The sequence below is a fragment of the Xenopus tropicalis genome, chromosome 8 (assembly GCF_000004195.4).
Source record: "Xenopus tropicalis strain Nigerian chromosome 8, UCB_Xtro_10.0, whole genome shotgun sequence".
Classification (NCBI taxonomy): Eukaryota; Metazoa; Chordata; class Amphibia; order Anura; family Pipidae; genus Xenopus; species Xenopus tropicalis.
The window spans coordinates 145,041,547-145,067,399 of record NC_030684.2 but is presented as its reverse complement, the minus strand read 5'-3'; the positions used below and the strand labels follow the sequence as shown (position 1 = coordinate 145,067,399).

At 51.6% G+C, this 25,853-nt stretch overlaps 1 protein-coding gene across 1 annotated transcript; it reads right to left on the bottom strand.

Annotated features, from left to right (window-relative positions):
* Positions 1-341: 341 nt before the first annotated feature.
* Positions 342-15,350, bottom strand: LOC116406912. The gene is made up of 6 exons (XM_031892021.1): positions 15,218-15,350; positions 8,217-8,366; positions 6,165-6,287; positions 5,553-5,663; positions 1,497-1,614; positions 342-683 (listed from the first exon to the last, which is right to left on the bottom strand). Exons 1-6 carry the CDS (start codon positions 15,281-15,283, stop codon positions 649-651), a joined length of 603 nt encoding a protein of 200 aa, XP_031747881.1. The 5' UTR covers positions 15,284-15,350; the 3' UTR covers positions 342-648.
* Positions 15,351-25,853: the final 10,503 nt, after the last annotated feature.

Sequence of the window (25,853 nt, the reverse complement as noted above, 5' to 3'; positions counted from 1 at the left end):
ATCGGGTGTGTGCTTTCATAATGCTAACAGCGGCCTCCCAGTAACCTATGGCAGCCAATCGGGTGTGTGCTTTCATAATGCTAACAGCGGCCTCCCAGTAACCTATGGCAGCCAATCGGGTGTGTGCTTTCATAATGCTAACTGCAGTCGCCCAGTAACCTATAGCACCCAATCGGGTGTGTGCTTTCATAATGCTAACAGCGGCCTCCCAGTAACCTATGGCAGCCAATCAGGTGTGTGCTTACATTTGACAAGTGCACTAGCCTAGTAGCCCTTGGCCACCAATCCCTGGCCCAGCGAGCCATAGCCAATAGCACAGACACGGCAAGTACACGGCAGGGTAATGTTCATGCTTTTCTATTCAAAATGGATTTTCTTACTGGGTTTCCAAAGCCGTGGAAGGTTATGAAATAAACATATTTACACAGGGTGCAGGGGGTACAACTCCCAGCCGGGCAGCGCGGGTGCACGTGGGGCACAGACGTCGGGTTTGTTCCTCTCGTTGCACAGTATGTAGCCGGGCATCTGTAGCCCCATGCTGGGCACTAGCAAGCTGAGTATATATTATATATCAATGGCTGCAGGCAGGACAGGCTGTGGGGCTGCCAGGCGCTGGCATTGGGGGTGTAATGGGCATCAGTGGGGCGATCAGGCTGCGAGGCTCTCCTGGGCTCTGGCCGGAGCTACAAACACACACAATGTATTGTCAGCACATGGAGACACGGGCACACGTAATAGGCAATGAAGATTAGTGCAAGATGGGGACAGTAGGACTAGATGGAGACATTAGGGCAAGATGGAGACAGTAGGGCAAGATGGAGACAGTAGGACAAGATGGGGACAGTAGGACAAGATGGAGACAGTAGGACAAGATGGAGACAGTAGGGCAAGATGGGGACAGTAGGGCAAGATGGGGACAGGAGGGCAAGATGGGGACAGGAGGGCAAGATGGAGACAGGAGGGCAAGATGGAGACAGGAGGACAAGATGGGGACAGTAGGGCAAGATGGAGACAGTAGGGCAAGATGGAGACAGGAGGGCAAGATGGAGACAGGAGGACAAGATGGAGACAGGAGGACAAGATGGAGACAGTAGGGCAAGATTGGGACAGTAGGGCAAGATGGAGACAGTAGGGGAAGATGGGGACAGTAGGGCAAGATGGGGACAGTAGGACAAGATGGAGACAGTAGGGCAAGATGGAGACAGTAGGGCAAGATGGAGACAGTAGGGCAAGATGGAGACAGTAGGGCAAGATGGGGACAGTAGGGCAAGACGGAGACAGTAGGACAAGACGGGGACAGTAGGGCAAGATGGGGACAGTAGGGCAAGACGGAGACAGTAGGACAAGATGGAGACAGTAGGGCAAGATGGGGACAGTACCTACTGAGAAGCACGGGCTAAAACCCAGGTTGGACATGTTTGATAGAACTCATGGGGCACCACATGTCCTGTAGGAAATAGAGATTGTTGAATAACCCATATACAGGGGGTACTTACCTGGGACAGTGGTGACCAGGTAGGTGGGCTTGTTATTGCAGAGCAGAGTGGCCAGGCTCCCTAACGTACCCACAGCAACCACTTGTACGTCCAATGACAGGCCCAATGTGACGTTCCTCTGCCAATAGAGAGACACAGTGGGGCTCATTCACATTGAGTGGGAGGCAGGACACTGGGGGCTCTGTGTGGCACCTACACCCCCTGCCGGCGGGCGCACTCAGTCTCAACCAGTAGGTGTGTCGTACCCGGTGGTGCAACCATTACCATTCCCACCGTACAGCAAGGGTCCTGAGGAGTTTGTGTTCTCCCCCTGCCTGGGTTTCTCTGTGGGTAATTAGGGGGCTCAGCCTCTGCAGGGAGTGGGAGGAGCATAGGGACCCTCTGTGGGTAATTAGGGGGCTCAGCCTCTGCAGGGAGTGGGAGGAGCATAGGGACCCTCTGTGGGTAATTAGGGGGCTCAGCCTCTGCAGGGAGTGGGAGGAGCATAGGGACCCTCTGTGGGTAATTAGGGGGCTCAGCCTCTGCAGGGAGTGGGAGGAGCATAGGGACCCTCTGTGGGTAATTAGGGGGCTCAGCCTCTGCAGGGAGTGGGAGGAGCATAGGGACCCTCTGTGGGTAATTAGGGGGCTCAGCCTCTGCAGGGAGTGGGAGGAGCATAGGGACCCTCTGTGGGTAATTAGGGGGCTCAGCCTCTGCAGGGAGTGGGAGGAGCATAGGGACCCTCTGTGGGTAATTAGGGGGCTCAGCCTCTGAAGGGAGTGGGAGGAGCATAGGGACCCTCTGTGGGTAATTAGGGGGCTCAGCCTCTGCAGGGAGTGGGAGGCAGCCGGATAGGGGACCCTCTGGTGGGGCCTGGGTAATTAGGGGGCTCAGCCTCTGCAGGGAGTGGGAGGAGCATAGGGACCCTCTGTGGGTAATTAGGGGGCTCAGCCTCTGCAGGGAGTGGGAGGAGCATAGGGACCCTCTGTGGGTAATTAGGGGGCTCAGCCTCTGCAGGGAGTGGGAGGAGCATAGGGACCCTCTGTGGGTAATTAGGGGGCTCAGCCTCTGCAGGGAGTGGGAGGAGCATAGGGACCCTCTGTGGGTAATTAGGGGGCTCAGCCTCTGAAGGGAGTGGGAGGAGCATAGGGACCCTCTGTGGGTAATTAGGGGGCTCAGCCTCTGCAGGGAGTGGGAGGAGCATAGGGACCCTCTGTGGGTAATTAGGGGGCTCAGCCTCTGCAGGGAGTGGGAGGAGCATAGGGACCCTCTGTGGGTAATTAGGGGGCTCAGCCTCTGCAGGGAGTGGGAGGAGCATAGGGACCCTCTGTGGGTAATTAGGGGGCTCAGCCTCTGAAGGGAGTGGGAGGAGCATAGGGACCCTCTGTGGGTAATTAGGGGGCTCAGCCTCTGCAGGGAGTGGGAGGAGCATAGGGACCCTCTGTGGGTAATTAGGGGGCTCAGCCTCTGCAGGGAGTGGGAGGAGCATAGGGACCCTCTGTGGGTAATTAGGGGGCTCAGCCTCTGCAGGGAGTGGGAGGAGCATAGGGACCCTCTGTGGGTAATTAGGGGGCTCAGCCTCTGCAGGGAGTGGGAGGAGCATAGGGACCCTCTGTGGGTAATTAGGGGGCTCAGCCTCTGCAGGGAGTGGGAGGAGCCGGATTAGGGGACCCTCTGGTGGGGGTAGACCTTTAGGGGGCTCAGCCTCTGCAGGGAGTGGGAGGAGCATAGGGACCCTCTGTGGGTAATTAGGGGGCTCAGCCTCTGCAGGGAGTGGGAGGAGCATAGGGACCCTCTGTGGGTAATTAGGGGGCTCAGCCTCTGCAGGGAGTGGGAGGAGCATAGGGACCCTCTGTGGGTAATTAGGGGGCTCAGCCTCTGCAGGGAGTGGGAGGAGCATAGGGACCCTCTGTGGGTAATTAGGGGGCTCAGCCTCTGCAGGGAGTGGGAGGAGCATAGGGACCCTCTGTGGGTAATTAGGGGGCTCAGCCTCTGCAGGGAGTGGGAGGAGCATAGGGACCCTCTGTGGGTAATTAGGGGGCTCAGCCTCTGCAGGAGTGGGGAGCATAGGGACCCTCTGTGGGTAATTAGGGGCTCAGCCTCTGCAGGGAGTGGGGAGCCATAGGGACCTCTGTGGGTAATTAGGGGGCTCAGCCTCTGCAGGGAGTGGGAGGAGCATAGGGACCCTCTGTGGGTAATTAGGGGGCTCAGCCTCTGCAGGGAGTGGGAGGAGCATAGGGACCCTCTGTGGGTAATTAGGGGGCTCAGCCTCTGCAGGGAGTGGGAGGAGCATAGGGACCCTCTGTGGGTAATTAGGGGGCTCAGCCTCTGCAGGGAGTGGGAGGAGCATAGGGACCCTCTGTGGGTAATTAGGGGGCTCAGCCCTCTGCAGGGAGTGGGAGGAGCATAGGGACCCTCTGTGGGTAATTAGGGGGCTCAGCCTCTGCTGGGAGTGGGAGGAGCATAGGGACCCTCTGTGGGTAATTAGGGGGCTCAGCCTCTGCAGGGAGTGGGAGCATAGGGACCCTCTGTGGGTAATTAGGGGCTCAGCCTCTGCAGGGTGGGAGCTAGGACCTGGGGTTAGGGCCCTCTGCAGGGAGTGGGAGGAGCATAGGGACCCTCTGTGGGTAATTAGGGGGCTCAGCCTCTGCAGGGAGTGGGAGGAGCATAGGGACCCTCTGTGGGTAATTAGGGGGCTCAGCCTCTGCAGGAGTGGGAGGAGCATAGGGACCCTCTGTGGGTAATTAGGGGGCTCAGCCTCTGCAGGGAGTGGGAGGAGCATAGGGACCCTCTGTGGGTAATTAGGGGCTCAGCCTCTGCAGGGAGTGGGAGGAGCATAGGGACCCTCTGTGGGTAATTAGGGGGCTCAGCCTCTGCAGGAGTGGGAGGAGCATAGGGACCCTCTGTGGGTAATTAGGGGGCTCAGCCTCTGCAGGGAGTGGGAGGAGCATAGGGACCCTCTGTGGGTAATTAGGGGGCTCAGCCTCTGCAGGGAGTGGGAGGAGCATAGGGACACCCTGTGGGTAATTAGGGGCTCAAGCCTCTGCAGGGAGTGGGAGGAGCAATAGGGACCCTCTGTGGGTAATTAGGGGGCTCAGCCTCTGCAGGGAGTGGGAGGAGCATAGGGACACCCTGTGGGTAATTAGGGGCTCAGCCTCTGCAGGGAGTGGGAGGAGCATAGGGACCCTCTGTGGGTAATTAGGGGGCTCAGCCTCTGCAGGGAGTGGGAGGAGCATAGGGACACCCTGTGCGGTAATTAGGGGGCTCAGCCTCTGCAGGGAGTGGGAGGAGCATAGGGACACCCTGTGGGTAATTAGGGGGCTCAGCCTCTGCAGGGAGTGGGAGGAGCATAGGGCCCTCTGTGGGTAATTAGGGGGCTCAGCCTCTGCAGGAGTGGGAGGAGCATAGGGACACCCTGTGGGGTAATTAGGGGGCTCAGCCTCTGCAGGGAGTGGGGAGGAGCATAGGGACACCCTGTGGGTAATTAGGGGCTCAGCCTCTGCAGGGAGTGGGAGGAGCATAGGGACCCTCTGTGGGTAATTAGGGGGCTCAGCCTCTGCAGGGAGTGGGAGGAGCATAGGGACTCTCTGTGGGTAATTAGGGGGCTCAGCCTCTGCAGGGAGTGGGAGGAGCATAGGGACCCTCTGTGGGTAATTAGGGGGCTCAGCCTCTGCAGGGAGTGGGAGGAGCATAGGGACCCTCTGTGGGTAATTAGGGGGCTCAGCCTCTGCAGGGAGTGGGAGGAGCATAGGGACCCTCTGTGGGTAATTAGGGGGCTCAGCCTCTGCAGGGAGTGGGAGGAGCATAGGGACCCTCTGTGGGTAATTAGGGGGCTCAGCCTCTGCAGGGAGTGGGAGGAGCATAGGGACACCCTGTGGGTAATTAGGGGGCTCAGCCTCTGCAGGGAGTGGGAGGAGCATAGGGACCCTCTGTGGGTAATTAGGGGGCTCAGCCTCTGCAGGGAGTGGGAGGAGCATAGGGACCCTCTGTGGGTAATTAGGGGGCTCAGCCTCTGCAGGGAGTGGGAGGAGCATAGGGACCCTCTGTGGGCATGAATATAGGGCTCAGTTGGGTTACCAGCACCGCCTGGAAGTAGATCTCCAGATCCTGACAAGATGGCAGAGCTTCAGTGGATTCCATCTTGCGTGCCACACATCCCTCCGGCTGTCCATGATAAACCATTAGGTGCTGGGGGAACAGATACACTGAGTTTTTTAAAGGGACCCTGCCATGATATTTATGGGGCACTATTTATCTCTAAATGACACTGTTACACAGCAAATAATTCCCTCTGCCATTTAACCCTTTATTCTTGAACCAACAAATGTATTTGTAGCTGTAATATTGGTGTGTAGGCGCCATCTCAGTGCCTTGTGCCTGAGTCTGAGCTTTCAGCCAGCGCTACTCATTAGAACTGCTTTCAGCTAACCTATTGTTTCTCCTACTCCCATGTAACTGGAGGAGTCCCAAGCCGGACTTGGATTTCTTACTATTGAGTGCTATTCTGATACCTACTGGGAGCTGCTATCTTGCTCCCTTCCCATTAAATTAGGCCCCTGTCTTTTCCCCTCATGAGAAATGAAGAAAATGAGCAGCAAAAATGCTTCCAATAGGTCCCAGAGACAACGCGCCCCCCATGGGCTGTAACTGTAAATGCGCCCCCATGAGCCCTTCCTGTGTTTAACTTACATTTTTAAGGTCACAGGTGATTCCCGGGGAGGAACCCTGATCTGTGATGTCACTGAGCGCCAGGAGGAGGGATGCCTCATTCTGCACATTGAGCTGTGGGGGCAGGAAACTGGATGCCTCTCTCTAAAGTAACGGCACACAAGCAACATGGGCATTACCTACATGTCAGGGTCCAAAAGTATGGCCTAATGTAGTTTTCCTAAAGAAGAAAGGAGATCTCACCATCAGCACAGGAAGGGGTTCCTTACTGTAAGGGCAGTCAGGTTATGGGGTTCCCTACCCAGAGAGGGGGAATGAGTGATTCATTGGGGGTGGGGAGGAAAGGAGATCTCACCATCAGCATAGGAAGGGGTTCCTTACTGTAAGGGCAGTCAGGTTATGGGGTTCCCTACCCAGAGAGGGGGAATGAGTGATACATTGGGGGTGGGGAGGAAAGGAGATCTCACCATAAGCATAGGAAGGGGTTCCTTACTGTAAGGGCAGTCAGGTTATGGGATTCCCTACCCAGAGAGGGGGAATGAGTGATACATTGGGGGTGGGGAGGAAAGGGGATCTCACCATCAGCATAGGAAGGGGTTCCTTACTGTAAGGGCAGTCAGGTTATGGGGTTCCCTACCCAGAGAGGGGGAATGAGTGATACATTGGGGGAGGAAAGGAGATCTCACCATCAGCATAGGAAGGGGTTCCTTACTGTAAAGGCAGTCAGGTTATGGGGTTCCCTACCAAGAGAGGGGGAATGAGTGATACATTGGGGGAGGAAAGGAGATCTCACCATCAGCATAGGAAGGGGTTCCTTACTGTAAGGGCAGTCAGGTTATGGGGTTCCCTACCAAGAGAGGGGGAATGAGTGATACATTGGGGGAGGAAAGGAGATCTCACCATAAGCATAGGAAGGGGTTCCTTACTGTAAGGGCAGTCAGGTTATGGGATTCCCTACCCAGAGAGGGGGAATGAGTGATACATTGGGGGTGGGGAGGAAAGGGGATCTCACCATCAGCATAGGAAGGGGTTCCTTACTGTAAGGGCAGTCAGGTTATGGGGTTCCCTACCAAGAGAGGGGGAATGAGTGATACATTGGGGGTGGGGAGGAAAGGAGATCTCACCATCAGCATAGGATGGGGTTCCTTACTGTAAGGGCAGTCAGGTTATGGGATTCCCTACCCAGAGAGGGGGAATGAGTGATACATTGGGGGTGGGGAGGAAAAGGGATCTCACCATCAGCATAGGAAGGGGTTCCTTACTGTAAGGGCAGTCAGGTTATGGGATTCCCTACTCAGAGAGGGGGAATGAGTGATACATTGGGGTAAGGAGGAAAGGGGATCTCACCATCAGCATAGGAAGGGGTTCCTTACTGTAAGGGCAGTCAGGTTATGGGATTCCCTACCAAGAGAGGGGGAATGAGTGATACATTGGGGGTGGGGGGAAAGGGGATCTCACCATCAGCATAGGAAGGGGTTCCTTACTGTAAGGGCAGTCAGGTTATGGGATTCCCTACCAAGAGAGGAGGAATGAGTGATACATTGGGGGTGGGGAGAAAAGGGATCTCACCATCAGCATAGGAAGGGGTTCCTTACTGTAAGGGCAGTCAGGTTATGGGGTTCCCTACCCAGAGAGAGGGAATGAGTGATACATTGGGGGTGGGGAGGAAAGGGGATCTCACCATCAGCATAGGAAGGGGTTCCTTACTGTAAGGGCAGTCAGGTTATGGGGTTCCCTACCAATAGAGGAGGAATGAGTGATACATTGGGGGTGGGGAGGAAAGGGGATCTCACCATCAGCATAGGAAGGGGTTCCTTACTGTAAGGGCAGTCAGGTTATGGGGTTCCCTACCCAGAGAGGGGGAATGAGGGATTCAATGGGGGTGGGGAGGAAAGGGGATCTCATCATCAGCATAGGAAGGGGTTCCTTACTGTAAGGGCAGTCAGGTTATGGGGTTCCCTACCCAGAGAGGGGGAATGAGTGATACATTGGGGGTGGGGAGGAAAGGAGATCTCACCATCAGCATGGGAAGGGGCTCTGTATGTTACAGTAATGCAGTGTCAGCGCCCCCACCTGGCTGCAGGAAGCTCTCCCAAGGTAAGTGGCCAGCAGGACTCCTAGGACGCTAATGGCCAGCGCACTGACGGCTCCCACAGTCATTATGAGCAGCTTGCGGCTGGGGGGCGCCGGGGGGCCGGGGAAGTCCAGGCCGGCAGGGAAGGTCTGGGGGAACAAATGACATAAAATGAAATGATGCAGCTGAACTATTCTCTGGCCCCTCAGCTTTCAGTCCTCAGGGGAATATAATGTATAATATACATAGGGAATAAATGATACATTGAGCTGGATACATGTTCCTGCCTCTATATTGTCCCTGCAGCACCGCAGTGTCTTCTGGGAACAACTGGGGAACAGCCATACAGGGCAGGACTCCCCCCCCCCATACAGGGCAGGACTCCCCCCCCCCATACAGGGCAGGACTCCCCCCCCATACAGGGCAGGACTCCCCCCCCATACAGGGCAGGACCCCCCCCCCCCATACAGGGCAGGACTCCCCCCCCCCATACAGGGCAGGACTCCCCCCCCCCCATACAGGGCAGGACTCCCCCCCCCCCCATACAGGGCAGGACTCCCCCCCCCCATACAGGGCAGGACTCCCCCCCCCATACAGGGCAGGACTCCCCCCCCCTACAGGGCAGGACTCCCCCCCCCCATACAGGGCAGGACTCCCCCCCCCCCATACAGGGCAGGACTCCCCCCCCCCTACAGGGCAGGACTCCCCCCCCATACAGGGCAGGACTCCCCCCCCCATACAGGGCAGGACTCCCCCCCCCCCATACAGGGCAGGACTCCCCCCCCCCCATACAGGGCAGGACTCCCCCCCCCATACAGGGCAGGACTCCCCCCCCCATACAGGGCAGGACTCCCCCCCCCCATACAGGGCAGGACTCCCCCCCCCCATACAGGGCAGGACTCCCCCCCCCCCCATACAGGGCAGGACTCCCCCCCCCCCATACAGGGCAGGACTCCCCCCCCCATACAGGACTCCCCCCCCATACAGGGCAGGACTCCCCCCCCCCATACAGGGCAGGACTCCCCCCCCCATACAGGGCAGGACTCCCCCCCCCCCCCATACAGGGCAGGACTCCCCCCCCCCCATACAGGGCAGGACTCCCCCCCCCATACAGGACTCCCCCCCCATACAGGGCAGGACTCCCCCCCCCATACAGGGCAGGACTCCCCCCAACGGCACTGACCCCCTAAATCCCACACCTGCTCTGTTCCCAGTGCAATAGATTAGTAGCCATGTATTATAATTATACGGCCCTACTGTCCCCATCTTGTCCTACTGTCTCCATCTTGTCCTACTGTCTCCATCTTGCCCTACTGCCCCATCTTGTCCTACTGTCTCCATCTTGCCCTACTGTCTCCATCTTGCCCTACTGTCCCCATCTTGCCCTACTGTCTCCATCTTGCCCTACTGTCTCCATCTTGTCCTACTGTCCCCATCTTGTCCTACTGTCTCCATCTTGTCCTACTGTCTCCATCTTGTCCTACTGTCTCCATCTTGTCCTACTGTCTCCATCTTGTCCTACTGTCCCCATCTTGTCCTACTGTCTCCATCTTGCCCTACTGTCTCCATCTTGCCCTACTGTCTCCATCTTGTCCTACTGTCTCCATCTTGCCCTACTGTCCCCATCTTGTCCTACTGTCTCCATCTTGCTCTACTGTCTCCATCTTGCCCTACTGTCTCCATCTTGTCCTACTGTCTCCATCTTGCCCTACTGTCTCCATCTTGTCCTACTGTCCCCATCTTGTCCTACTGTCCCCATCTTGTCCTACTGTCTCCATCTTGCCCTACTGTCTCCATCTTGCCATACTGTCCCCATCTTGCCCTACTGTCCCCATCTTGTCCTACTGTCCCCATTTTGCCCTACTGTCTCCATCTTGCCCTACTGTCTCCATCTTGCCCTACTGTCTCCATCTTGTCCTACTGTCTCCATCTTGTCCTACCATCTCCATCTTGCCCTACCGTCTCCATCTTGCCCTACTGTCTCCATCTTGCCCTACTGTCCCCATCTTGCCCTACTGTCTCCATCTTGCCCTACTGTCTCCATCTTGTCCTACTGTCTCCATCTTGTCCTTCTGTCTCCATCTTGCCCTACTGTCTCCATCTTGCCCTACCATCTCCATCTTGCCCTACCGTCCCCATCTTGCCCTACTGTCTCCATCTTTCCCTACTGTCTCCATCTTGTCCTACTGTCTCCATCTTGTCCTTCTGTCTCCATCTTGCCCTACTGTCTCCATCTTGCCCTACCGTCTCCATCTTGCCCTACCGTCCCCATCTTTCCCTACTGTCTCCATCTTTCCCTACTGTCCCCATCTTTCCCTACTGTCCCCATCTTGCCCTACTGTCTCCATCTTCCCCTACTGTCTCCATCTTGCCCTACTGTCCCCATCTTGCCCTACGCTCTCCATCTTGCCCTACTCTCTCCATCTTGCCCTACTGTCTCTGCCCTAGCAGAGTAAAGACACCCCCCCTCATTTCAGCCCTTTGCCCCAAACACCAATGCCCCAACCCCCTTCCAATTTCTCTGGCCACATGAGAGATTTTCTGGCATAAAGAAGCAAATCAAGGATCTCTAGATCTGATTGGTCCCAAGTCTTGTCCTTGGGAAGCAGCAGAGATCCTTGCACTGAATGAGTGGGGGTTTAGGCACCCAATAATATGTGTGACGGCCAATAAGCAAAGAGACTGCCCAGAGACTGCTCCAGAGACTGCTCCAAAGACTGCCCAGAGACTGTTCCAGAGACTGCTCCAGAGACTGCTCCAGAGACTGCCCAGAGACTGCACTAGAGACTACCCAGAGACTGCAAGATCCTCACAGTCCTGGTATCAGAGTAACCACCCTTATTTCTGGTGAAGGATATCTGCACCCCGAGATTCCTATATAGGCGGTCACACCCCAACATTCCTATAAAGGCGGTTACACCCCAAGATTCCTATGAAGGGGTTGCACACCCCAAGATTCCTATAAAGGCGGTCACACCCCAAGATTCCTATAAAGGCGGTTACACCCCAAGATTCCTATGAAGGGGTTGCACACCCCAACATTCCTATAAAGGCGGTCACACCCCAAGATTCCTATAAAGGCGGTTACACCCCAAGATTCCTATGAAGGGGATGCACACCCCAAGATTCCTATAAAGGCGGTTACACCCCAAGATTCCTATGAAGGGGTTGCACACCCCAAGATTCCTATAAAGGCAGTCACACCCCAAGATTCCTATAAAGGCGGTTACACCCCAAGATTCCTATGAAGGGGTTGCACACCCCAACATTCCTATAAAGGGGTTGCACACCCCAACATTCCTATAAAGGGGATGCACAACCCAACATTCCTATAAAGGGGATGCACACCCCAACATTCCTATAAAGGGGATGCACACCCCAACATTCCTATAAAGGGGTTGCACACCCCAACATTCCTATAAAGGGGTTGCACACCCCAACATTCCTATAAAGGGGATGCACACCCCAACATTCCTATAAAGGGGTTGCCCACCCCAACATTCCTATAAAGGGGATGCACACCCCAACATTCCTATAAAGGGGTTGCACATCCCAAGATTCCTATAAAGGCAGTTACACCCCAACATTCCTATAAAGGGGATGCACACCCCAACATTCCTATAAAGGGGTTGCACACCCCAACATTCCTATAAAGGGGATGCACACCCCAACATTCCTATAAAGGGGTTGCACATCCCAAGATTCCTATAAAGGCAGTTACACCCCAACATTCCTATAAAGGGGATGCACACCCCAACATTCCTATGACGGGGTTGCACACCCCAACATTCCTATGACGGGGTTGCACACCCCAACATTCCTATGACGGGGTTGCACACCCCAACATTCCTATAAAGGGGTTGCCCACCCCAACATTCCTATAAAGGGGTTGCACATCCCAAGATTCCTATAAAGGCAGTTACACCCCAACATTCCTATAAAGGGGATGCACACCCCAACATTCCTATGACGGGGTTGCACACCCCAACATTCCTATGACGGGGTTGCACACCCCAACATTCCTATGACGGGGTTGCACACCCCAACATTCCTATAAAGGGGTTGCACATCCCAACATTCCTATAAAGGGGTTGCACACCCCAACATTCCTATAAAGGGGTTGCACATCCCAAGATTCCTATAAAGGCAGTTACACCCCAACATTCCTATAAAGGGGATGCACACCCCAACATTCCTATGACGGGGTTGCACACCCCAACATTCCTATGACGGGGTTGCACACCCCAACATTCCTATGACGGGGTTGCACACCCCAACATTCCTATAAAGGGGTTGCCCACCCCAACATTCCTATAAAGGGGTTGCACACCCCAACATTCCTATAAAGGGGATGCACACCCCAACATTCCTTTGAAGGGGATGCACACCCCAACATTCCTATAAAGGGGTTGCACACCCCAATATTCCTGTAAAGGGGATGCACACCCCAACATTCCTATAAAGGGGATGCACACCCCAACATTCCTATAAAGGGGATGCACACCCCAACATTCCTATAAAGGGGTTGCACACCCCAACATTCTTATAAAGGGGTTGCACACCCCAACATTCCTATAAAGGGGATGCACACCCCAACATTCTTATAAAGGGGTTGCACACCCCAACATTCCTATAAAGGGGTTGCACACCCCAACATTCCTATAAAGGGGTTGCACACCCCAACATTCCTATAAAGGGGATGCACACCCCAACATTCCTATAAAGGGGTTGCACACCCCAACATTCCTATAAAGGGGATGCACACCCCAACATTCCTATAAAGGGGATGCACACCCCAACATTCCTATAAAGGGGATGCACACCCCAACATTCCTTTGAAGGGGATGCACACCCCAACATTCCTATAAAGGGGTTGCACACCCCAATATTCCTGTAAAGGGGATGCACACCCCAACATTCCTATAAAGGGGATGCACACCCCAACATTCCTATAAAGGGGATGCACACCCCAACATTCCTATAAAGGGGTTGCACACCCCAACATTCTTATAAAGGGGTTGCACACCCCAACATTCCTATAAAGGGGATGCACACCCCAACATTCTTATAAAGGGGTTGCACACCCCAACATTCCTATAAAGGGGTTGCACACCCCAACATTCCTATAAAGGGGTTGCACACCCCAACATTCCTATAAAGGGGATGCACACCCCAACATTCCTATAAAGGGGTTGCACACCCCAACATTCCTATAAAGGGGATGCACACCCCAACATTCCTATAAAGGGGATGCACACCCCAACATTCCTATAAAGGGGTTGCACACCCCAACATTCCTATAAAGGGGATGCCCCACATCCAAGGGCCCCCAACATTCCTATAAAGGGGATGCACACCCCAACATTCCTATAAAGGGGATGCACACCCCAACATTCCTATAAAGGGGATGCACACCCCAACATTCCTATAAAGGGGATGCACACCCCAACATTCCTATAAAGGGGATGCACACCCCAACATTCCTATAAAGGGGATGCACACCCCAACATTCCTATAAAGGGGATGCACACCCCAACATTCCTATAAAGGGGTTGCACACCCCAACATTCCTATAAAGGGGTTGCACACCCCAACATTCCTATAAAGGGGTTGCACACCCCAACATTCCTATAAAGGGGATGCACACCCCAACATTCCTATAAAGGGGTTGCACACCCCAAGATTCCTATAAAGGGGATGCACACCCCAACATTCCTATAAAGGGGTTGCACATCCCAACATTCCTATAAAGGGGATGCACACCCCAACATTCCTATAAAGGGGATGCACACCCCAACATTCCTATAAAGGGGTTGCACACCCCAACATTCCTATAAAGGGGTTGCACACCCCAACATTCCTATAAAGGGGTTGCACACCCCAACATTCCTATAAAGGGGATGCACACCCCAAGATTCCTATAAAGGGGATGCACACCCCAAGATTCCTATAAAGGGGATGCACACCCCAACATTCCTATAAAGGGGTTGCACACCCCAACATTCCTATAAAGGGGTTGCACACCCCAACATTCCTATAAAGGGGTTGCACACCCCAACATTCCTATAAAGGGGATGCACACCCCAACATTCCTATAAAGGGGATGCACACCCCAACATTCCTATAAAGGGGATGCACACCCCAACATTCCTATAAAGGGGATGCACACCCCAACATTCCTATAAAGGGGTTGCACACCCCAACATTCCTATAAAGGGGTTGCACACCCCAACATTCCTATAAAGGGGTTGCACACCCCAACATTCCTATAAAGGGGATGCACACCCCAACATTCCTATAAAGGGGTTGCACACCCCAAGATTCCTATAAAGGGGATGCACACCCCAACATTCCTATAAAGGGGTTGCACATCCCAACATTCCTATAAAGGGGTTGCACACCCCAACATTCCTATAAAGGGGTTGCACACCCCAAGATTCCTATAAAGGGGTTGCACACCCCAACATTCCTATAAAGGGGTTGCACACCCCAACATTCCTATAAAGGGGATGCACACCACTAGATTTATAAAGGGGTTGCACACCCCAACATTCCTATAAAGGGGATGCACACCCCAACATTCCTATAAAGGGGTTGCACACCCCAACATTCCTATAAAGGGGATGCACACCCCAACATTCCTATAAAGGGGATGCACACCCCAACATTCCTATAAAGGGGATGCACACCCCAACATTCCTATAAAGGGGATGCACACCCCAACATTCCTATAAAGGGGTTGCACACCCCAACATTCCTATAAAGGGGATGCACACCCCAACATTCCTATAAAGGGGATGCACACCACTAGATTTATAAAGGGGATACACACCCCATAAGGGGGGCGACACCCCAATAATTAGCCACCATGGCAGAGCCAAAGGCTGATCTCAGTCCCTGTCCCCAATCTAGAGCTTTAGAACCCCCAGCCCCTGTCTCCTGAGTACAGTGCACTGGGGGTTAAGGCTGCCTGAATGTGTACAGGAAAATATAAACTTACATAGGGAGGACTTTTGAGATGGACCCTGGGGGGCCAGGACTCGGGGGCTTTCTCCTCAGAGGACATGTGGGATCCCAGGCGCTCAGTGTTCCCTCAGTACAGGTGCGGGGTGCAAGTAAGAGCTGGGGGGCACTGCCGTGGGTGGGGGATATATTCAGCCCCCCCCGTCCCTCTCTACCTGTGTGCCACATCTACGGCCAATCAGAGCGCAGAGAAACATGATGCAGTGGGAGCTGCCAGCAGCCCTTGAGCGCAAACTGAACCGCTTTGTCCTGGGATAAAGGGGAACTAAACCTCACACAACTTTATTTCTCTGAGATTTCAGGCACAGGTAGAATATCGCTGATATAAAGCTCAGCTCTACAGCTTATAACTAGAGAGCATTGGGGGAGGGCATTTGATACCTGTATAAACAACCCCATGGTCAACCCCAATCCATTAAAGGAGACTGCACATGTCTCTGTCCCACTCATTTATATCATATCACTCAGCTCATTGGCAGGGTGCATGTGTGGGGCACTGGGGCCTTGCAATCTGATTGTCACAATGTAGGGCAGGTTGATAACAACTGCCATTTGTGCGCTTCCCTCCCTATGTGGGCACAGAGGTTGGCACTGTACCCATGGCCCTTGGGTGGGGGAGCCCAGGGGAGATTAGGTTCCTCTGTCAGACAATGGGGGGGGGGGGGTGTGCTGGCTGGGAGTTTGTTACCTGAGCTTCCTGGATACAAGGGGCTTCTGTTCCCGAATTCTTTGTGATCCATGATATGAATGGGGCCCAGTGTCCGGCAGAACCTCACGCGCAAACATCCCCATTTACTGAGGTGAAACCCAGGCCAGGTCCGAATTCTGAACCCCCACATTCCTTTTCCTTCTTCAGTTACTGAGAAATCTTCATAGACAAGAACTGGCGAACCCACCCTCCCCCAGGGCAGAACTGGAGAGATCGGGTCAGGCTTCTTTATACATATGGGTAGGAGGTGCCATAGTGTTTCCCTTATTGTGTGCCCAGAACATTCCTTCTCTGTATATTTGTATTTATACATATGGGTAAGGGGTGCCATAGTGTTTCCCTTAGACAGTACAGTATGGGGGGTACAGCTTATTGTGTGCCCAGAACATTCCTTCTCTGTATATTTGTATTTATACATATGGGTAGGGGGTGCCATAGTGTTTCCCTTAGACAGTACAGTATGGGGGTACAGCTTATTGTGTGCCCAGAACATTCCTTCTCTGTATATTTGTATTTATACATATGGGTAGGGGGTGCCATAGTGTTTCCCTTAGACAGTACAGTATGGGGGTACAGCTTATTGTGTGCCCAGAACATTCCCTCTCTGTATATTTGTATTTATACATATGGGTAGGGGGTGCCATAGTGTTTCCCTTAGACAGTACAGTATGGGGGTACAGCTTATTGTGTGCCCAGAACATTCCTTCTCTGTATATATGTATTTATACATATGGGTAGGGGGTGCCATAGTGTTTCCCTTAGACAGTACAGTATGGGGGTACAGCTTATTGTGTGCCCAGAACATTCCTTCTCTGTATATTTGTATTTATACATATGGGTAGGGGGTGCCATAGTGTTTCCCTTAGACAGTACAGTATGGGGGTACAGCTTATTGTGTGCCCAGAACATTCCCTCTCTGTATATTTGTATTTATACATATGGGTAGGGGGTGCCATAGTGTTTCCCTTATTGTGTGCCCAGAACATTCCTTCTCTGTATATTTGTATTTATACATATGGGTAAGGGGTGCCATAGTGTTTCCCTTAGACAGTACAGTATGGGGGTACAGCTTATTGTGTGCCCAGAACATTCCCTCTCTGTATATTTGTATTTATACATATGGGTAGGGGGTGCCATAGTGTTTCCCTTATTGTGTGCCCAGAACATTCCTTCTCTGTATATTTGTATTTATACATATGGGTAAGGGGTGCCATAGTGTTTCCCTTAGACAGTACAGTATGGGGGTACAGCTTATTGTGTGCCCAGAACATTCCCTCTCTGTATATTTGTATTTATACATATGGGTAGGGGGTGCCATAGTGTTTCCCTTATTGTGTGCCCAGAACATTCCTTCTCTGTATATTTGTATTTATACATATGGGTAAGGGGTGCCATAGTGTTTCCCTTAGACAGTACAGTATGGGGGTACAGCTTATTGTGTGCCCAGAACATTCCCTCTCTGTATATTTGTATTTATACATATGGGTAGGGGGTGCCATAGTGTTTCCCTTAGACAGTACAGTATGGGGTACAGCTTATTGTGTGCCCAGAACATTCCTTCTCTGTATATTTGTATTTATACATATGGGTAGGGGGTGCCATAGTGTTTCCCTTAGACAGTACAGTATGGGGGGTACAGCTTATTGTGTGCCCAGAACATTCCTTCTCTGTATATTTGTATTTATACATATGGGTAGGGGGTGCCATAGTGTTTCCCTTAGACAGTACAGTATGGGGGTACAGCTTATTGTGTGCCCAGAACATTCCCTCTCTGTATATTTGTATTTATACATATGGGTAGGGGGTGCCATAGTGTTTCCCTTAGACAGTACAGTATGGGGGTACAGCTTATTGTGTGCCCAGAACATTCCTTCTCTGTATATATGTATTTATACATATGGGTAGGGGGTGCCATAGTGTTTCCCTTAGACAGTACAGTATGGGGGTACAGCTTATTGTGTGCCCAGAACATTCCTTCTCTGTATATTTGTATTTATACATATGGGTAGGGGTGCCATAGTGTTTCCCTTAGACAGTACAGTATGGGGGTACAGCTTATTGTGTGCCCAGAACATTCCCTCTCTGTATATTTGTATTTATACATATGGGTAGGGGGTGCCATAGTGTTTCCCTTAGACAGTACAGTATGGGGGTACAGCTTATTGTGTGCCCAGAACATTCCCTCTCTGTATATTTGTATTTATACATATGGGTAGGAGGTGCCATAGTGTTTCCCTTAGACAGTACAGTATGGGGTACAGCTTATTGTGTGCCCAGAACATTCCTTCTCTGTATATTTGTATTTATACATATGGGTAGGGGGTGCCATAGTGTTTCCCTTAGACAGTACAGTATGGGGGTACAGCTTATTGTGTGCCCAGAACATTCCTTCTCTGTATATTTGTATTTATACATATGGGTAGGGGGTGCCATAGTGTTTCCCTTAGACAGTACAGTATGGGGGTACAGCTTATTGTGTGCCCAGAACATTCCTTCTCTGTATATTTGTATTTATACATATGGGTAGGGGGTGCCATAGTGTTTCCCTTAGACAGTACAGTATGGGGGTACAGCTTATTGTGTGCCCAGAACATTCCTTCTTTGTATATTTGTATTTATACATATGGGTAGGGGGTGCCATAGTGTTTCCCTTAGACAGTACAGTATGGGGGTACAGCTTATTGTGTGCCCAGAACATTCCTTCTCTGTATATTTGTATTTATACATATGGGTAGGAGGTGCCATAGTGTTTCCCTTAGACAGTACAGTATGGGGGTACAGCTTATTGTGTGCCCAGAACATTCCTTCTCTGTATATTTGTATTTATACATATGGGTAGGGGTGCCATAGTGTTTCCCTTAGACAGTACAGTATGGGGGTACAGCTTATTGTGTGCCCAGAGCATTCCTTCTCTGTATATTTGTATTTATACATATGGGTAGGGGGTGCCATAGTGTTTCCCTTAGACAGTACAGTATGGGGGTACAGCTTATTGTGTGCCCAGAGCATTCCTTCTCTGTATATTTGTATTTATACATATGGGTAGGGGGTGCCATAGTGTTTCCCTTAGACAGTACAGTATGGGGGTACAGCTTATTGTGTGCCCAGAGCATTCCTTCTCTGTATATTTGTATTTATACATATGGGTAGGAGGTGCCATAGTGTTTCCCTTAGACAGTACAGTATGGGGGTACAGCTTATTGTGTGCCCAGAACATTCCCTCTCTGTATATTTGTATTTATACATATGGGTAGGGGGTGCCATAGTGTTTCCCTTAGACAGTACAGTATGGGGGTACAGCTTATTGTGTGCCCAGAACATTCCCTCTCTGTATATTTGTATTTATACATATGGGTAGGGGGTGCCATAGTGTTTCCCTTAGACAGTACAGTATGGGGGTACAGCTTATTGTGTGCCCAGAACATTCCTTCTCTGTATATTTGTATTTATACATATGGGTAGGAGGTGCCATAGTGTTTCCCTTAGACAGTACAGTATGGGGGTACAGCTTATTGTGTGCCCAGAACATTCCTTCTCTGTATATTTGTATTTATACATATGGGTAGGGATTTTATTGAAAGTAAAAACATTACAAGTAAAATATAAACATTTCAGAAACAGAAAAGCAAACAAAAATGCATCACATTATTACTCAATGAAATTCAGAAGCAAAGAAGAATCACAAATGAAAATGTACATTTACCCAGAGTGCAACATTCTCTGCCTTTCGCTCAGTCTCTCTGGATTTAATGAAAGCAAGTTCCCTTACAATTGCCCCTGTGACTTGCCCCACCGCTTCTCTCTTCTGACTGAGGGTTAACTTGCAGCGCATATGCCACAGATAATAGCGCATAACAGATATTATAAGATACAGGGTTTCCGTAGTTACCGCCGCCAGCACACTCACGCCCCACTATCCCGTACGCCATCTCCGTATAATTCAAGTTCTCCAAAAAACCCAACTGTAAAGTATTTGCCAGGGAAGATTTGAGGCTCTTGGTAATGACACAGTCTAACAGAAAGTGCTCCTGGGTCTCATCCGTGCCACAGCCCCAGGGGCATTCCCTGTCCCCCACATTCAGATACCGTAGGTTCCCCCTGACAAACAGTTTCCCCTGGAGGGAGAGCCAAGCATTATCCTGAAACTTTTTGGGCAGTCTCTTACTGTTTAGGAACTTTAGGCTCAGAGCCAGGGTCTCGCTCGTGCAGTCTCTCAGAGCAAGGGGAACACAAAAGAAAACCTCCAAAATCCTGAATAAATGTTTTTCCTAGGGGCAGACTTGAGTTCCTCCATCCCTATGTGCCACTTCCTAATGAGCTTCAAGGCCTGAGCTACATGGGGTGGGACACAACCTCCTCTTATCCGGACACTCTTCAGCCTATCATTGAGCAGCCAGTCCTTGATAAAAGGCGATACCCAGGCCCTAATACTGCTCTCCCACAGAGAGTCATTCCCCTGAGCCATACCCCCAAGGTTACATTTGAGGAATATGACACAGAAGAAAGCCACCGGGCACAGCATGCCCAAACCTCCCTCCTTTCTCTGCAGGAAAGTTACTCCCCTTTTAACTGGGTTCAGTCTGCTCCCCCAGAGCATTTGGAAGAACAGACTGTGGACTCTTGCGTAGAAAGATTCTGGCAACAAGAAGATATGAGACAAACAGAAGCAGAGGGACCAAGAAAGACTTGATAACGTTAATCCTTTCCCTATAGGTCAGCCTCCAAGCCTTCCATCGCTGAACCTTTGCTGCACAGGCATTCAGTTTCTCATCCCAATTTGCCTTTGCATCATCGCCCTTCCCAAATTTTACACCCAAGATCTTAACCCTCTCTGGGGCTACAGGGAAGTCTTTTAGTTGGAAACCCGGCTCTTCCTCTAAGACCCAAAAAGCTTCCGATTTTTCTTGGTTGACAAGAGACCCAGAGGCCTCTGAGTAGCTTCTGATGTGCTCCATTACCATAGACGCCTCCTCTGGTCTAGACAGAACAATGGTCACATCATCCGAGTAGGCTACTAACTTAAAGGGCTGACTCAAGGGAAACCGAACACCCTCCAATGCACTATGCTGTAATGCTCTTAGGAAAGGGTCCAGAGCAAACACATACAAAAGTGGACTGAGAGGGCACCCCTGTCTTACCCCTGCTCCCACCTCAAAGTCTTTGCCTCTCCAACCATTAATCAATGGAAAGCTTCTTGCCCCTTGATACAAAGTCTGTAACCATCTGACAAACTGACCCGGAATGCCGTATTTCAGCAAAGCAGCCCATAGGTATTGGTGATTAACTTTATCAAAAGCCTTTGCTTGGTCCAAGGTCAGGAGATACTTTCCCCATTTATGGACTTTGCACCTCTCTAAGGCCTCTCTTATTGTAAGGACTGCTCCAAAAATGCTACGTCCCTCCACTGTGCAGTACTGAAAAGAAGATAGTAAAGTGCCAGCAAACTTACTTAGCCTTGAAAAGAGAATTCTTGCAAGAATCTTTCTGTCAGTGTTAAGAAGAGCAATGGGCCTCCAATTCTCAACATGCCTTGAGTCCTTCCCCTTTGAAAGCAGGATCAAGGAAGAGTATCCCATAGAGGGAGGAAGACTACCCTTCTCCAAACTCTCATTGAAGACTTCAACAAGAACAGGAGCAAGTCTGTCTTTAAATCTTTTGTAAAACTCTGCTGTTAGACCATCAGGCCCTGGGGCCTTTTTCTTTTGCTGTTTGTCTATGGCCTGAATCACCTCTTCCAGTGTTATTTCTGCTTCCAAAGTGGAAAAATCCAAATGATCAGTATTGGGACCTGGGGTCACCTTCAAGAAAGCCTCGGTCTTTCCCTTATCCAAAACTCTTTCCCTGAAAAGCCCACATAGTAAGATCTAACGGCTTCCAAGATCCCCTCCCTTGACGTATGAAAATGACCCTGGGAGTCATAAAGACCCTCAACCAGCTTTTTCTCAACAACCTCTTTGCAGTTCTGGCAAGGATCTGGGCAAACAGAAGCCCCATAATCTCTTTCCAGAACCAAAGACTTGTACCGGCTGTACTGATGTTGCCTGATCTGTTGCTTGAGTCGGTTTCGCTTTTCAGCCCCCTCCCCTTCCGAAATACAGATCTCTAGCTCCTTTCTCAAGGACTGATACCTCCTCTCCTTCTCCCTCCCTTTTTTATAAGAGATAGACTTGAAGAGGGACCGGAAAGAATCCTTGGCTGCATCCCACCATACAGATAGAGAATCATACAGCTCAACCTTTGATATCTGCACCAGCAGCAGATCCTCAAAAGATTGTTCTGCCTGTTCTCCTTCCAGGGAACCTACATCAAGTCTCCATAAACCCCTCCCAATCTTGGGCTGGTTCCGGATACCATACAGAAAGGAGAGTACCGAGTGATCTGAGAACTCAACGGCCTTCTCACAGACCTCTGTAAAGGATTCACCTTTCTTAACAAAAATCATATCTATTCTGCTGCTCCTCTGCCCACAGAAATACGTATGTTTGCCTGCCCGACCCCCCCATGTGGCCACATCTACTAAACCCGCATCCTCAGCCAACTTATTCATAAATGAACCCTCATATTTACAGAATCTGCCAGTCCTGTCTACTGCCCTCAGGACTTGGTTGAAGTCCCCTGCCAAAATGACTGGACTTGATGTATACAGGTACGGTTTGATCTCTAATAAGAGTTCCCTTCTCTCTGAGGGCCCCTGGGGGCCATACACATTGATCAATCTGATCAGATTCCCTTGCAATACAATGTCAAGCATCAAACAACGCCCAACCTGGATTTCTATGATTTTTTTAATCTCCAACCCCTGAACATTTTTGAAAAGTATTCCTACCCCTCCTGCCGGCTCCTCAGCAATAGACCAAAAGGAGGGCCCGTGCCACCAATCTCTTTTGGCTTCAAAAATCTCACTTCTGGTTGTGAGCCTGGTCTCCTGCAAGAAAAGGATTTCAGCCTCCACCTTTCTAAAAAAATCAAAAGCCAAAAATCTGGTCTTCCTATTCTTGATGCTACAGACATTGGCTGTAAGGAATGGGATAGGATGATCCATCATTAGGTCTTGTTTTGCTTCTGCCTACCACCAACCCCTTCATCACCCCTTCTTTTCACCTGAACTTTTGGGGTACTCTCTGCCCCCTCCAGGTCAACCACCACCTCCTCCCCTGGGGACTCTGCCTCCTGACTCTCCTCCCCACTCTCTTTCCTCTCTCTTTTTTTCCTGTCCTTCTTTGCCAAGGCCCTAGCCTTCCTCTCCTCTTTCCTCTCCTCTTTCCTCTCCTCCTCCCGCAGCCTCTCCTCCTCTTCCTCAGCGAGATCCCCCCAGGTTTTACCATCTGGCAGGACAAATCTGTTGTCTGTTGCTACCGTCATTTTTGGGGGAATGTTTTTATTTTTCTCTGAGGATTTTCCCCCCGCCACACTCCACTCCCCTTCTCCTCTAGGCTTACTGACCCTCTGCTCTCCTTCCTTTTTCCCACTGTTCCCCTTGGGTAACCTCCCTTGTGCCCCACCCATCACCTTAGTAACTGGGGCAGAGGATTCAGGCTGCACAGCCTCCCTCTCTGGTTCCACTACCTCTGAGGTTTGATCCCCTTCCTCCAGAAGTTCCATTGAGAGGCTCATTTCCTCCTCCAAATTAGAACATTCTGCCACCATATTGTGCCATGCGTCGGGGCAAGAGCTGTGGGCGTGGCCTAACTTTAAGCACAAATTGCAGCGGATTTTCTGGCATTCCTTACTGGGGTGCCCAGTCTCACCACAGAGGGCGCACTTTAGAACTGTGCATTTAACTGCAAAGTGCCTGTTTGATCCGCACTTGAAGCACACCCTGGGTTGGCCGGGGTAGAAACAAACGCCCCTGTCCTTCCCAATAAAGAAGGAATTGGGGAGGTGCTTGGGGACATGGAGATTCATGTGCAGTTTGACCTGCACCTTCCACCCTCCTACCCAGAAACCCTCCTCATCATACAGTGGGGTGAAGGGGGACAGAACGGTGCACTGTCTCTTTAGCCAGATCAGCACGTCATCTGGGTGCACAGACTCAGTCTTAAACATGATGGTGACTGTCTTGGTGTCGGGCCTGGAGACTGGGGTCACCCTAAACCCCTCCCACTCTGGGGCACCTTTCTTACCCTCATACCTGCGCCAGAAATCATCCAACCCCTGAGACAGTTTGAAGCCAAGATCAAACTCAGTGTCTGTGACACTTATCAGCCCACTTACGTCTGCAGGGGTAAAACCCAGGGACTGTTTGATGAGATTCCTGCCCACAAACCTGCGCCCCGGGAACTCACCCCTCTCCTTCTCCCACTTGATCTTCACTACATTCTTCCTCCTACTGGCAGCACTCTCACCCGCCATAGAGACATTCTGCTGAAACAGTCTCTTACCATCCCAGGCACCTCTCCTCCCTTGTGCCCCTTCACTCTCGGTATTTACAGGGGGATTCCCTGCACCCTCTGTGGCACCACTATCACCCACTCTTGCTGCAGCATCACATACGGTTTTATCAGTCAATGGTGCAACCATGTCAGTACTCCCTGCAGCCATGCCAGTACTCCCAGCAGCCATATTAGTACTCCCAGCAGCCATATTAGTACTCCCAGCAGCCGTGCCAGTACTCCCAGCAGCCATGTCAGTACTCCCAGCAGCCGTGCCAGTACTCCCAGCAGCCATATGAGTACTCCCTGCAGCCATGCCAGTACTCCCAGCAGCCATATGAGTACTCCCTGCAGCCATATGAGTACTCCCAGCAGCCATATGAGTACTTCCTGCAGCCATGCCAGTACTCCCAGCAGCCATATTAGTACTCCCAGCAGCCATATTAGTACTCCCAGCAGCCGTGCCAGTACTCCCAGCAGCCATGTCAGTACTCCCAGCAGCCGTGCCAGTACTCCCAGCAGCCATATGAGTACTCCCTGCAGCCATGCCAGTACTCCCAGCAGCCATATGAGTACTCCCAGCAGCCATATGAGTACTCCCAGCAGCCATATGAGTACTCCCTGCAGCCATATGAGTACTCCCAGCAGCCATATGAGTACTCCCAGCAGCCATATGAGTACTCCCTGCAGCCATATGAGTACTCCCTGCAGCCATATGAGTACTCCCAGCAGCCATATGAGTACTTCCTGCAGCCATGCCAGTACTCCCAGCAGCTATACCAGTACTCCCAGCAGCCATATAAGTACTCCCAGCAGCCATGTCACACTGCACACTCACATGAGGCACACTCCCACCAGACACACTCACAGTATTAACATTATTGCATGGCAAAGAATCAGTCAGTGGATCCCAGGAATCCGCACATGACGGACCCCCATTCCCACCCGCAGGAGTCACGGTCCCTTTAGGAAAAGCAAAAGAGTCTTTCAAAACCTTTTTCAGTTGGTTTCTCTCCATTTCCTGGAACCTCCTGCGGTTATGATAAAGCTCTCTCCAGGGCTCTATAACTGCCAGAACCCCGGTAATGTTACTTTCAATGTCCTCCAAGTCTTTATTTAAATAAGCAATTTTTTGAATTGCTTTTGCTCTCTGTGCCCCCCTAAGGGCCCCCAGTCCAGCCACCATATTGTCTATACTCCCCTCCAAAATGTTCCTTTTCTCCTCCAGAATGTTAATGTCTCTCAGAGCCCTGATGATCTGGGTCTGATTGGGCCCAGCTGAGCCCACAGTCTCTGGCTTCCCAGCGCCATTGCTAGCAGCTGTCTCTCCCCCATCACACAGGTGTATTGCTCCTACCTGGGCCATTGCAGCAGTCTCAGAACTCTCTCTTAGCGCCTCCTCAGCCACTTCCATAGCCACACAGCCTGCGGCCTCAGCACTTTCCATGGCTGCCTCGCAGCCTGCAGCACTTCCCTCCTGGGTCCCAGCATGCCTTGCAGCAGCTTCCTGGCTTGCCTCTGAACTGCAGCTC

Coding starts and splice junctions, on each gene's coding strand:
- LOC116406912 (XM_031892021.1), bottom strand. CDS start 15,283: ATGTCCTCTGAGGAGAAAGCCCCCGAGTCCTGGCCCCCCAGGGTCCAT. Junction 5,664..6,164: donor TCACCTGTGACCTTAAAAAT/GTAAGTTAAACA, acceptor CTGTTCCCCCAG/CACCTAATGGTTTATCATGG. Junction 1,615..5,552: donor TCTACTTCCAGGCGGTGCTG/GTAACCCAACTG, acceptor CTCTATTGGCAG/AGGAACGTCACATTGGGCCT.